Source organism: Rhincodon typus, chromosome 8, assembly GCF_021869965.1.
Source record: "Rhincodon typus isolate 14 chromosome 8, sRhiTyp1.1, whole genome shotgun sequence".
Lineage (NCBI taxonomy): Eukaryota > Metazoa > Chordata > Chondrichthyes > Orectolobiformes > Rhincodontidae > Rhincodon > Rhincodon typus.
In genome coordinates this window covers 14,823,257-14,837,812 of record NC_063339.1, presented here as the reverse complement: position 1 = coordinate 14,837,812, position 14,556 = coordinate 14,823,257, and the positions used below count along the sequence as shown (strand labels likewise).

Genomic DNA, 14,556 nt, shown 5'->3' with positions numbered 1-14,556 from the left:
GCCAGGGAGACCGGCGGAGGGGCCAGGGAGACCGGCGGAGGGGCCAGAGTTATTGGTGGAGGAGGTATATTCATTAGGGGAGGAGGAATAGTCAATGGTGGAGGTGGCACAGTTATTGGTGGAGGCACCATTGTCATTGGTGGAGGTGCTTGAGTCACTGGCAAAGGAGTTTGAGATAATGATGGTGGGGCCTGAGACACCACTGGAGGGGCCCTGGAAACAGGTGGGCTTTCTGGTTCTGAAGAAGCTGGATCTGCTGGTGAGTTTGTTGCTCCTTGTGTTGAAACTACAGAAGAACTAGCTATTGGTGGTGTTGGAGGAAATCCCATGGGTGGCATTGGTGGAACCTGAGACATCAGACTGTTTGATGTATTTCCCAAATAACTCTGGGATTGACTGTTCATGTACTGCTGTTGAACATTTCTAAGAGCATCCATTCTTTCTTGGAAGTGATGATTTGTTGATACCATTTGCTCTTGCCACTGATTCCACTGAGTTTCATACTGCTGGAGCTGATCTTTATTTGGATACGCTTGGAGCTGTGCCTTCCAGATCTGGAATTGTCGCTGCCATTCTTGATACAGAGGAATAAACTGTTGCTGCTGCATTTCTAAGTGTCTCATCTGCATCTCCAGAGGCAGTGACTAAAGAAAAAGAAACCCATTATATTAAGTCAGACTTCATATTTCCCATTTCATAAACAGCCTATAAAGTTTCTGCACTACTAACCAATTCATTTAAAAACATATGTGAAAATCAGTCTGGAAACTGAACACAATCACCATTGAGACAACTTTACTGATCGATGTATCTGCAAATTTGAATTTCCCTGAAAAGCTAATAATTGCATCAGAATATTATAGAACACAAATATTTTCTGTATACCTTTAGTTTTACTCTGTTTATTGTAATACTATATATTAGGGGGTTTGAAAACTCCTAATATTTCTACACTTTTCAGCAACTTGCTGACATATCTGCCCTTCAACCGCATTCTGACAGTTTGGAGCTCTGCTGTATATTTCCAGAAACGTGAGGAAGGCTCTTCCTTTATTCCTTAGTATGTGACATAATTTGATGACTCTTCCAGCATATCTCTTTCCTCTCAGTTGTGATTGATTCTTTAATACTGCATTACAACTCTCTACCCCACTCCACCTGTTTTTTTGTTGAAAAGTGCTGTTTAAAAGTCCTGCAACCAGTGAAGTTGCTTTTGTTGCTCTTCCTTCGGTAATATCTATCTGATATTTCCAAGAATCCATCTACGCCCTCAACCACTCCGCTCTCTGGCCGAAGGAATTCCTCATCTCAGTCCGAAAGGATTGTGCCTTCACTCTGAGGTTTGCCCTCAGGTCCTAGTCTCTCCTACGAGTGGAATCATCTTCTCCACATCGACTCTATCTAGGTCTCTCGGTATTCTGTAAGTTTCAGTGAGATCCTCTCTTCATTTTTCTGAACTCCACTAAATACAGACCCAGAGTCCTTAAACACTGCTCACATGATAAGCCCTTCATCCCCGAGACCGTTCTTGCAAATGTCCTCTGAAACCGCTCTAAGGCCAGCACATACATCCTTAGAAATGGGACTCAAAACCACTCATAGTATTCCAAATGGAGTCTGACCAGAGGCTTCTACAACCTCAGCAGTCTGTCTCTGCTCTTGTATTCCAGACCTCCCGAAACAAATGCTAAAATTGCATTTTCCTTCCCAAATGCCAAATGAACCTGCATATAACCTGAAGAGACTCCTGAACTAGGACTCCCAAGTCCATTTGTGCTTCAGATTTCTGAAGCCTTTTTCCATTTAGAAATTGTCTATGCCACTAATATCCTGGCAGGGAGATTTGCTAGTGCTACTCGGAAGCCTTTAAACGAGTATGGAAGTGGGGTGTGGAGTCCTAAGGAGTGGTGAGAAGAGACAGAAAGCCAAGGGTGGTTGGGAAGTTAAAGACAGAAAGTTAATTGGGCAAGGCAGGCAAGAGCACATCACAAAATGAGATAACTCTAAGGAATTAAACAACATTTATTTCAATGCAAGAGGTCTGACAGGTCAGGCAAATGAACTCAGGCACCAAGCGCAGACTCAGTGACCGATCGGAGCATCTGCTCTCTGTACACTGTAATCAACAGTATCTTCTGGTTACCCACCATTTTAACTCCCCCTCCAACTCCCTTGGTGACATGTCCATCCTGGGCCTCCTCCAGTTTCACAATGATGCCAAATGCAGATTGGAGGGACAACACCTCATATTCCACCTCGGGAGCTTGCAGCCCGATGGCCTGAACATAGAATTCAAAATCTCCCCACTCCTCAGCCTCATCCAATGTCCAACCCTCCCTCCCTGACCTAACACAACCTGTCCATCTTCTTTCCCACCTATCTGCTCCACCCTTCCCATGACCTATCCCCACAACCCCCTACCAGCATCCAACTATCACTAACCCACTTACTTTCTCCCACAGCCACAGCCCCACCCCCTCCCTGTATTTATTTCCGAGCCCCCTCCCCGGGCTCCACACTCTATGAACTCAGGGCAAAAAGGGAAAATGGGATCAAGATGTAGCAGCTATTATGTAAAGATGGCCTAGCCAGGGTCAGGACTGGCAGATCTATGTTCTGGGGTTTAGATGCTATAGGAAGGTTAGAAAGGGAGGCAAGAGAGGAGGGCCAGTGTCATTTTTGATTAGAGATAACATTACTGCTGTACTTAGAGAGGATATTCCTAGGGGACTGTCCAGTGAAACAGTATGAGAGGCACTTAAAAATAAAAGGGGGATGATCACCTTAATGGGATTGTAGTATAGGCCTCCAATTGTCAGTGGGAAACTGAGGAGCAAATACGTAGCGAGATCTCAGATATGTGTAAGAATAATAGGGTTATAATAGTAGGGAATTTTAACTTTCCAAACAGACTGGGGCTGCCATGGTGCTAAAGGCTTGGATGAGGAGGAATTTGTTGAATGTATTCAAGAAAATTTTCTTTATTAATGTATAGATATACCTACGAAAGAAAGAGTAAAACTTGACCTTCCCTTGGGAAATAAGGCAGGACAAGTGACTGAAGTGTTAGTGGGGGTGCACTTTGGGACCAGCGATCGTAATTCTATTAGTTTTAAAATAGTTATGGAAAAGGATTAGCCTCAAATAAAAGTTAAAGTTCTAAATTGGAGTAAGGCCAATTTTAACAGTATAAAACAGGAACTTTCAAAAGTTGACTGAAGTAGACTGTTCACAGGTAAAGGGACAATCGACAAGTGAAAGGCTTTCAAGAGTGAGATAATGAGAGGTCAAAGGGAGCATTTTCCTCTTAGAGTGAAGGATAAAGGCGGTAGGAGTAGGGAACAACAGATGAATAGAGATATTGGGGCTCTGATCAAGAATAAAAAGGCGTATGTCAGGTATAGACGACTAGGAATAAGTGAATCTCTTGAAGGGTATATGGGAAGTAGGGCCATTCTTAAGAGGGAAATCAGGAGGGCAGAAAATGGGATATGAGATAGCCTTGGCAGACATGGCTAAGGAGAATCCAAAGAGATTCTACAAGAACAGCAAGGGAAAAAGAGCAACAAGGTCATCTCTACGTAGATCCACAGGAGATGGGAGAGATACTAAACAAATATTTTGCTTCACTGCGGAGAAAGACATGGAAGCTAGGAACTAAGGGAAATAAATATTGAAGCTGGGAAAGCACAGCAGGTCCGACATCATCTGAACAGCAGGAAAGACTTTCCTGCTCCTCGGATGCTGTCGGACCTGCTGTGTTTTCCCAGTTCCACACTTATTGACTCTAGCTTCCAGCATCTGCAGTCCTTACTGTCTCCAAGAAATAAATATTGATGTATTGAAAGGTAGATAAATCTCTGAGACCTGATCAAGTGTATCCAGGACATTGTGGTAAGCTAGGGAAGAAATTGCAGGACCTGTAGCAGAAACATTTCTATCATCTATAGCTATGGGTAAGATGCCAGAAGACTGAAGGCTAAAGTTATGCCTTTATTTAAGAAAGAGATGCTTGGGAACTATAGACGTAAGTTTGACATCAGTGGTGGGTAAGTTGTTGGAGGGGATTCTGACAAACAGGATTTACATGCATTTGGAGAGAGGCGAGGACTGAATAAGCATAGTCAGCATGGCTTTATGCATAGGAAATCATGTCTCACAAACCTGATTGACCTTTTTTTTGACATGACCAAGAAAATAGATGAGGACAGGTTGGTAGACATTGTCTATGTAGACTTCAGTAAGACATGGTAGACTGGTTAGTGAAGTTAGATCACATGGGGTTCACGGAGAGCTTGCCAATTGGATACGAAATTGGCTTGCTGGTAGGAGACAGAGGGCGGTGGTGGTGGAAGATTATTTTTCAGACTGGAGGCATGTGACCAGCTGTGTTCCACAGGGATCGGTGCTGGCTCCACTATTGTTCGTCAACTTGGATAAGAATAGAGGAAGCATACTTAGTAAATTTGTGGATGACACTAAAATGGGTGGGAGAGTAGACAGTGAGGAGGGTTATCTAAGATTATAAAGGGACCTTGATCAATTGGGCCAATGGCCCGAGGAGTGGCTGATGGACTTTAATTTAGATAAATGCAAGGTGTTGCATTTTGGTAAGATGAACAAGAGCAGGACTTATACAGTATATGGTCGGGCCCTGGGGAGTGTTGTAGAAGAGAGACATAGCGATTCAGGTACATTATTCGTTGAAAGTTGGGTCACAGGTAGACAGAGTGGTAAAGAAGGCACTTGGAATGCTTGCTTTCATTGTTCAGAGCACTGAGTTTAGGAGTTGGACATCATGTTGTGGTTGTACAGGACATTGGTGAAGCCACTTTTGGAGTACTATGTACAGTTCTGGTTGCTAGATACAGTACAGGGAGATTTACAAGGATATTACTGGGGCTGGAGGGTTTGGGTTTTAAGGAGAGGTTGGCTAAGCTTTTCTCACTGAAGTGTAGGAAATTGAGGGGTGACCTGATAGAGGTTTTTAATATCGTTAGGGGCATAGATAAGGTGAATAGCAAATGTCTTTTCCCTAGGGAATTCAAAACTAGAGGCATAATTTTAAGATGAGAGGAGAAAGATTTGAAAGAGACCTGCAGAGTAACTTTTTCATACCGAGGGTGGTTTGTTTGTGGAACCAACCGCCAGAGAAAATGATAGATGCATGTGTACTTACAACATTTGAGAGAGATTTGGACATGAACAGGAAAGGTCTAGGAGAATATGGGCAAAGAGCAAGCAAACAGTACTAATTTAATTGGGAAACTGGTTGGCATGGAGAGATGGACCAAAGGGTCTGTTTCCGTGCCATATACCTCGATGACTCGATTCTTCCTACCACTGTATTCCATCTGCCACTTCTTTGCTCACTAGTCAGTCCACGTCATTCTGCAGCCTCCCCTCCTCAACACTGCGTGCACCACCACTTATTTGTGTGTCATCTGCAAACTTAGTAACAATACCCTCACAGTTGCTTCGTGCAGATCATTAATGTATAACTTGAATAGTTGTGGTGCCAACACTTATCCCTGTGCAACGGCACTCATCACAGGCTGCCATCCTGAGAAAGACACCTTTATCCCCATTCCCTGTGTTCCGCCAATCAGCCACTCCTCTATCTAATCTGGACACAATGAACTTCTACAGGTTCCATCGCAACCAGAACTGGTCACATTGCCCAGCAATTTAATGCTTTCCCTCTGCACCATCTCCCCGAATCCATGTCATATGTCAACTTCTGTCATCACTAATGCCTGGTACCAAATGGAACCTTGAGATAACACAGTGTGGAGCTGGAGGAGCACAGCAGGCCAGGCAGCATCAGAGGAGCAGGAAAGTCGATGTCTCAGGTCGGGATCCTTCTTCAGAAATGGTGTCTTCAGATTACTGTCTTTGAGGTCTCACTTTGTAATTTTTTTCCATATTTAAATTTGATTAGTTAACTAAGAAAAGAGCTTATAGGACCTCATTGTCCTTTATACCTTTCTCATAAATACTGATGCAGACCATGGCTTACAGCTTATATTAGGGTGCTTTCAACTCCTTGAGCAATGTTCTTGACCCAGGAAGCAAGGAGAAAATGTATCATCCTGGAGATACATCTATGTGAACTGGAATGCCTTTAGGTTCCCCTACTACAGAATCCTCCCTAGCAACATTATTTGCAGACCTTTCTTGTACCCACTATATAGCTGAGCAACTCATGGTGCCATGGACCACAGATTATTTCATTCTGGCTGTACTTCCCACAGGAACCATTTCCTGCATGAGTATGAAAAACGGAATACTCATTCAAGCACGTGGTGCTGTTAAATGCTCCTGCACTACTTCCTTGGTGCTCAATGTCACGCAATTCCTCTCTATCTGTAGAATCCTAAACTGCGGGTGTGGGCATTTCTGAAATCTCTCTGAGACCTGGTATCCGGCATGGCAAATCTGCGTATGAAATATTCCTGGTCATACGGTCAGAAAAGATAAGAAAGGAATAGGAGGAGGACTGGACAGAAACAATGTTTCAGACAGTTCAAGGACAGAATTGGTTTGACTAAATCAGAAGAAACAGAAGGGGACAATTACATTGTTCAGTGTGATCTAGAGACCATCACCTAGTGGAAAGGATTTTGAGAAACAAAAGGAAGGAAGTCACAGAGAGGTGTAATAAATGTCTTTAATTACTCATTTATAGACTGGGTAGTGTAAATGGCAAAGGACAACAAGCTTTCCTAGATTGTGTACAGGAGAAATTCCAACAGTAGTATATGTCCAGCCCGATAACAATAGCGGCACTGCTAGATGTGGTCTTTGGAAAGGGATGGACCAAGTAGATAGAGTGAGAGTGCAGAATATTTAGGGGACAGTGATTATTATAAGGTTCAAGACAATGGTGGAAAAATGACATTGGTCGTTCCAGAGTATGGATAATCAACTAATGGAGACTTCAACAGGGCAAGAATAGGGTCAGGCCATCTGGACTGAAAGACAAGAAATAAAAAATAATATTGATGTCTAGTTTTTGATCTGGGAGAAGTTTCGTAGTGGAGTTCCCCAGTAGTTGATATTGTTACCTTTACTTTTATTGTTATATATGTGATCCAGATTTTGGAGTGCACATATAATTTCAAAGTTTGCAAAGCTTTGAAGAATTGTAAACTGTGAGGATGATAGTGTAGAATTTCAAAAGAATAAGAAGCAATGGAGGAACAGCTGATTGGCAGCGGATAAAGTTCAATGCTGATCATTGTCTGGTTATACACTTTGGTATTAAAAGCATGGGGAGACAATATAAAATGAAGGGGACTATTCTAAAGGGCATATGGGAGGAGGGACTTAGATCTTGGAGACAGACATCAGTAGGACAGGTAGAGAGCTGTTAATGAAGCAAATATTATTCTAAGCTTCATTAATAGGGACACAGAGCACTGGGCGTAGTTTTGGGTGCGAATAACAAATATTACTATATTCTCAGAACCAAAACATCTCCTGTACAGAGTGGCACAGTGGTTAGCACTGCTGCCTCACAGCATCAGGGACCCGGGTTGGATTCCAGCCTTGAGTGGCTGTCTGAGTGGAGTTTGCATGTTCTCCCCTCGTCTGTGGGCGTTTCTGCTGGGTGCTCAGGTTTCTCCCACAGTCCAAAGTTGTGCAGGTTAGGTTGAATGGCCATGCTAAATTGTTCCGTCATGTGCAGGGATGTGCAGGCTAGGTGATTAACTGTGGTAAATGTGGGGCTATGGGGAAAGGGTAGGTCTGGGTGGGATGCTGTTCAAAAGGTCAGTGCAGACTTGATGAGCTGAAAGGCCTTTTTCTGTACTGTAGGAATTCTGATTTCAATTATATTGTATGGCCAAAATATTGTTATAAACACTTAAACAGCAAAGAGGTTTAAAATAAACTCTTGGCACAACATTTCCACGCACAAATATATAACATAAATATGTAACTTGATGGCACTAGCCTGTATGTGCTGTATTTGCTGCATCAACTGCTGGTACTGTTGCAGGAGTTGCTGTAGTTGATTATGTTGTTGCATCATGTTCTGCTGCTGATATTCTATGCGTTGTTGCTGCCACTGAGCTGCGGCTGCCTGCAACATTTTCAATCTTTCTGCTTCCTCGGGATTCTCTGGAGGTTGGATAGTAGGCTAAAAGAACATTCACAATATGAAAGGGTAATGAAGTAAGTGTTTTGCAAGGCACATTTAAACAAAACTACAACTTCTGGAACCAAGCCATGTGTTTACAATTTCACTGATATGGAATATACACAATTCTACTGAAAAACTCAAGAAATATGGAAAATATTAATTCTTCCCAAACAGCATCAGATACAAATATCCAATTACTTGTGATTTGTTTCTAGTACATCAATGTGAAAACTCACGTTTATCACTGCACTGCAGAAATGGAGCTCCAGTGGGCTGCAAATATTATCACTTTAAAACTTATCTCAATTTAATCAAAAAATCTTTGGATGAAACTTAGCTAAAATATCTTGTGGAAGCAATCAGACCTATCAAACCCTTATTTCCTCTGTAAAACTTCAGAACTTTTAGCAAGTCTTTGCATCTCTTTGATATGAAACTTTAGTATCAGTGAATAGAAGATAATTTTTAAAACTTGGAATAAAATTTTGAATATCTCCATTCGAACAGTTCTTTACTTTTTAGAAAACTTACAGCATATGTGAATATTGATATTTAAAACTATTCCCAGTTATGGAATAAACAGTTGTGCAGTCATGATAATTGTGTAAAAAGGCCAATTTAGATCAATCAATGTGGAAGCAGAGATCTATCAGGAAACTTGGAAAGGAAAAGGAAAATAAAACCTTGCACTCCCATCTCCCCTATTTCTATCCAAAGACCCTTGCTAGATAACCTCAATTTTAACACTGAGTCTTGATAGACTCGAGAAAATTTTCAGGCAGTTCAACAATGAAAGTTGATAACGTGTGAAAGTTAACAATATGGAAAGGTTAAAACTGACAAAACACAAAACTGCAAGAGTGGGAACACTCCAGAAAAATGCAAATTCAGAGTCCAATCAGGACTTTTTCTGTGCACAAGCAACAATCAACAAATGGATGAGCTCCCAGGTGGAGCTGAGCTGAATATCTGGTCTTTTAAGTATCCATTACATACTATAGTGGCGTGGGTTTGGGGTGAGAAGGGAGGGTAGTTAGAATTTACAACATTTCTGAATGGATGAACCAAGATAAGCCAAATGAGCTTCCAAATAAGAAAATACAATCCTGTGGTCAGTGATCACAAGGTGTCTGGTTATAGTGATTAATTAACTGGCATGGGTAAGTTGAAATATAGGAGACCGTGTTGCTAAAAATCTGCTACTTTGAATTGCTGCAGACTGTAAGATGTAGGTTTGGACGTGGGTTCCATGTTTTTGACCCAACAACAATGATGGTTGACAGTACAGTTCCAAGTCAGAAGAGCTTAGAGAGTAATTGTGCAGAAGCCAATCCTACTATGCATCTGCATGTCCTTATACAAACAGGGAGCAGAAGTAGACCATGAGATTCAAATCCACATTACTATCCACCCCAATAACATTTCACCATCTCTCTTACCAAAATAAAATCAGTTCTGCCTCAAAAATATTCCAAAACTCTGCTTCCACATTTGCAGGGAGGAAGTTCCAAAGAATTAGGATCCCACCGAATCTCTCTAGATTTCACCTGATCTCCATTTTAAATGAACGGCACCAAATTTTTAAATAGTAAACTCTAGTTCTAGATTGTCCTTCAAGGGAAAACATATTCTCCACATCTGCCCTTTCAAGACCCTCAGGAATTTATATGTTTCAACTGCTTCATCTTCTTCTAAACTACAACTGATACAATCCCAGATTGATACAGATAACCTGCCCTATCCAGGTATTAGTCTGGTCAGCCCTCAATAAACTGCTTCCAATGCATTTACATCTTTCCTTAAATAAGGATAAGAAGACTGAACTCTATTCCAGGCATGGTCTCACCAGTGTTCCTCATAACTAAAATACAACTCTATACTTTTGCATCTAATTCTCCTCACAATAAGGTTTTGGAGTAGATTTGTAGCTCGGGTTGTGAGTGTTGAGGTTGGTTGGCTCGCCGAGCTGGTTTCTTGATTCGCATTTCCCATTTTTTTGCCAATTTCAGCGTGTTATGCCTGTAGGTCTCTAAGGTTTTGGAGCAGATTTGTAGCTTGGGTTGTTGTGGGTGTTGAGGTTGGTTGGTGGGTGTTGAGGTTGGTTGGCTTGCCGAGCTGGTTTCTTGTATCGCAGTATTGCAGTTTGGTGAGCCAACCAACCTCAATCTCTTCACAATAGATTATAACATCCTACTAGCTTTCCTAATTACTTTTTGCATGTGCATTCTAACGTTTTGTGATTATTGTACTAGGCCACCCAGATCCCTCTGCACCTCAAGTTCTGCAATTTCTCACAATTTAAATTACAGCTTTTTTTAATTCTTCCTGTGAAAACGGACCATTTCATTTTGCCACATTACACTCCACTAACCAGATCTTTGCCCACTCAATTAGTCCATCTGCAATTTCTTGAAGCGTCCCATTTCCTCTTCAACTATAGTTTCCTACTTTTCTTTGTGACATCAGCAAATTTGGCAACTGGACTCTCTATCACTTCAAAGTAATTTATAAAATTTCTAAGTCGTTGAGGTCCCAGCACTGATTCCTGCAGCACACCATTCATTGCATCTTATCAACCTGAAAAAGCCCATTTATGCTTACTATCTGCTTCCGGTTAGCCAGTTAATCTGCTACCCCTACACCATGAGATTTTGTTTTCTGCAATAATCTTTCAGGTGGCACTCAGAGGTTTTTGAGAAATCTGATTGTAGTCCTTGGTTCCACCTCAACCACAGAACATGTTATTTTCTCAGTGATCTCTAATGGATTGGTTAAACATGTTTTAATTATCTGTTCATGGGCTTTAGGCATCACTATGAGGCCGGCACTCTACAACAAAACAACTAGGACATAAAATGTACAGCAATACTTGCTTCGTTTCAGTCAGAAACAACTTCTTTAAAACTAAAAGAAAACATAATATGATCCATCATATGATGGAGGCAATGGCCTAGTGGTATTATCACTGGACTGTCAATCCAGAGACCCAGATAACATTCTGGGGACCCAGGTTCAAATGCCGCCAAGGCAGATGGTGGAATTTGAATCCAATAAATATCTGGAATCAAGAGTCTAAGGATGATCATAAATCCATTGCCAAATGTCAGGAAAAACCCATCTGGTTCACTAATGTCCTTTAGGGAACGAAAATGCCATCCTTGCCTGATCTGGCCTACATGTGACTCCAGACATACAGCAATGTGGTTGAGTCTTAACTGCCCTCTGAGCAATTAGGGATGGGCAATAAATGCTGCCTAGCCAGTGACGCCTTCATCCCGTGACTGAATAAAGAAACAGAAAGCCAAGTACATGTCTGGCATCCAGCTTTTCCAATTACATCACTAGATGGGATCATAACACTTTTCCATTCTGACAAAAGATCATCAAACTGAAACATTATCTCTGCTTCTCTATCCACAGATGCTGTCAGAACTGAATATTTATGTCCTGAACCCTGCTATTATCCTCCTCACTGGTGACTGCAAATGAAGAGTTTCATGGAATCTGCAAACTTTGAAACTGCACCCTGTACACCCAAGACCAGGTCATTAACAGATATCGAAAGTATTGCTGAATAAAGAAACACTTTGTCAAAATCTTGTATTTGTCAGGGCAATTCATAAGAAATACCAAAGCAAAGGGGAAACAATATTTATACTGTATAAAAGGAGACTACTGATAACTGGTAAGTACACTCTGATTGATTGAGACATTGCCATGGAGAATGTACCAGTTTACGGTGACTGACATGTAACAGGCAAGCTTTGTTTAAATTTTAAAGCAGGCTGGTTGATTGATTAGTTAGCCCTGAGGTATGAAGCAGAGAAAGGCCGTCACCTATTTTGCTGAGTTTTACCAGATGTAATGCTTTTATGTGTGCTTTATGTTTGCAAAGAATAAATACCGACGTATTAATTTATGTAGCTTCCAGTACATACATGCACTACATTGGTCAGAGAAAGAGTCAGGTATTTAGAAACTATTCATGTTGGAAATCTCTGAACCCATTGAATGAATTACACTTTTGTAAATGACCCAAGATTCCAAAACATTTATTTAAGCATTGAACTTTTTTTAAATAGTTCCCTTAAATATACCAATTGTCTTAAATTACTCAAAAACCCATGGATGAAAGTTTCTGTGAGATGATAGGCTAGAATTACAGAGATTTATGTAAAAGTCATTCAGATGTCCTCAAGTTTAGCCAAAGCATTATGCAAGTTTATTTGTGAGACAAGTTTGGTTATATCCATGTCAAACATATTTCACAGATGAAAAATGTAGTCGTATAAATTTACACTAAAGATACAAACAGGCTTTGCCTACCTTTGCTTCTTCAGGTGGTGGGGGGGGCGGTATCTCCTCTTTGGGAGGTGGAGGTGGTGGTTGTGTTTTGGGAGCCTCATAAGGTGGAGCTGGTGGCAGAGGTGGCTGAGTAGTATAAGGGGTTTTGGCCTCATCTGCTTTCTGTTGCACAGAGTCACTGCTCTGATTCATTTCGACACTCTGGTTCTGTTCATGCTGTCCTCCATACTGTTTGTTCCCATGCTTCTGTAGGTTTTGCATGTGCTGCTGGTACCAATACTGTTGTTGCTGATGGCAAGAGGGTGGAGAGAACTCATGTTAATTTATGTTTGCAACTCAAGAGTCACATGTTTACTACTAGGTTGATCACCTATGCAATCTCTATTGCACCAATTGACAAAATATTCAGTCGTCATGCATATTACATCAAGACTACTTTTCCTCTAATTTTTATATATATATGATATATATTCTTAGATACAGGTAACTCTCATATCTAATAGCACCTATATTACACTATAAAGCTCAACTGATTCCCCATGGTATTGCTCAAAAGTGAAAACTTGAACATTTAATACTGTACTTTTCAACCCACATTGTATTTCATCTATGGTTGGTCTTTGCTGAGTTCTAGCGAGTCCTACATCCTTATAATAATTACAAAATGTTATTATGTTGTTTAGTGCACTCAATGTGCTATTTTGTAGCTAAAACCCTTAAGTTATCCAAATTCATTTTTCTCTGCTCCATCATAGCTATTTGTTTTGATCCAGTGTTACAGGCCATAAAGTTCCAACAACTTCGACAACCAACTTCGGCAAATCATGACCTGGAAAATGACAGATTTGGGATCAGAATGTAACTAAAAGGTTTTTGTCACAGAAGAATATCAAAGACCAAACTTTGGTCAAGCTACAACTGAAGGGAGTAAGGTATTGAGCATTAAATAGGTAAATTAATATTCAGCACAGAGAGTTACAAATTAATTTGAAATTAAGAAAAAATTACAAATACTGAAATGTTAAATGCTATTTCATTAACCTTCAACATTTTTAAAGAAAATTTCATTTTTACTGCTATATGCTTCAAAGTTAACTCATATTCTACCGGCTTCAAGCTTCAAATTTGCAACATATGGTTGCAAATACAGATAAAAATAATTAAGTTTTGTTTCTCTTAACTCCATTCAGCCATCAGTCATTCACAGAGTTCTCATTATTGGATGGTTTGGCAATTGCGTGGGAGCTTCACTGATCTGCTCCAAGGAATAGGAGAAAGTAGTAAAGAACCCTTATAAACAGTCCTAACATCTAAGATCATTATGTATATTCCTTCCAATTCTGAGAAATAGCTAGCAGACACAAGAAAATGCATACCATGACCTATAAGAAGGAATTTAACAAAAAAAGTTTCATTTTGTTGCACTTATGATCCACAAACAATGCAGGGCTTTTAGTTATCAAATCCATGCATTTAAATAGAGATAGAAAATTTTGGAAACATTCAGCAAACCCAGTAAGCATCTGTAGACAGCATTACCATTGCAGGTTTAAGTTCCTTCATCAGAACCATCAGCTGTGGAGCTAAGGAGATAGGAAGACATAGGAACAGAAGCCTGTTCTATTATTCAATGAGATCATAACTGATCTGTGGCCTAACTCCATTTACCTGCCTTTGACCCATATCTCTTAATAACAGTGCTTAACAAAATTTTAATCTGAGATAGATTAATTTAACAACTGATCCAGCATCCACTGCCATTTGTGGAAGTAAGTTCCAAACTTCTACCACTCTTTGTGTCAAAGAACTTCCTAGCATTGCTCCTGAATGGCCTGGCCCTAATTCTCAGACTATACTCCCTAGTTCCAGAATCTCCAACTAGTGGAAATAGTTTATCTTCGTCCTGTTAATATCTTGAAGACTTCAATCAGATCATCCTTTAACTTTCTAAATTCAAGAGAAAACAGGCCTAACGTGTGTAACAGAGATAGTAGGAACTGCAGATACTGGAAAATCTGAGATAACAAGGTGTAGAGCTGAATAAACACAGCAGGCCAAGCAGCATCATAGGAGCAGGAAGGCTGACGTTTCCGGCCTAGAACCTT

At 40.6% G+C, this 14,556-nt stretch overlaps 1 protein-coding gene across 1 annotated transcript in view; it reads right to left on the bottom strand.

Annotated features, from left to right (window-relative positions):
• The window catches only part of ylpm1 (YLP motif containing 1), a 117,766-nt gene that overhangs the window by 71,709 nt on the left and 31,501 nt on the right, over nucleotides 1-14,556 (bottom strand). The window contains exons 3-5 of the mRNA XM_048599915.1: nucleotides 12,473-12,739; nucleotides 7,958-8,143; nucleotides 1-644 (exon numbers count right to left, since the gene is read on the bottom strand). The exon at nucleotides 1-644 is cut by the window's left edge and continues 333 nt beyond it. Of these exons, the coding sequence (XP_048455872.1) occupies nucleotides 1-644; nucleotides 7,958-8,143; nucleotides 12,473-12,739 (1,097 nt within the window). The remainder of the gene's footprint in view (nucleotides 645-7,957; nucleotides 8,144-12,472; nucleotides 12,740-14,556) is intronic.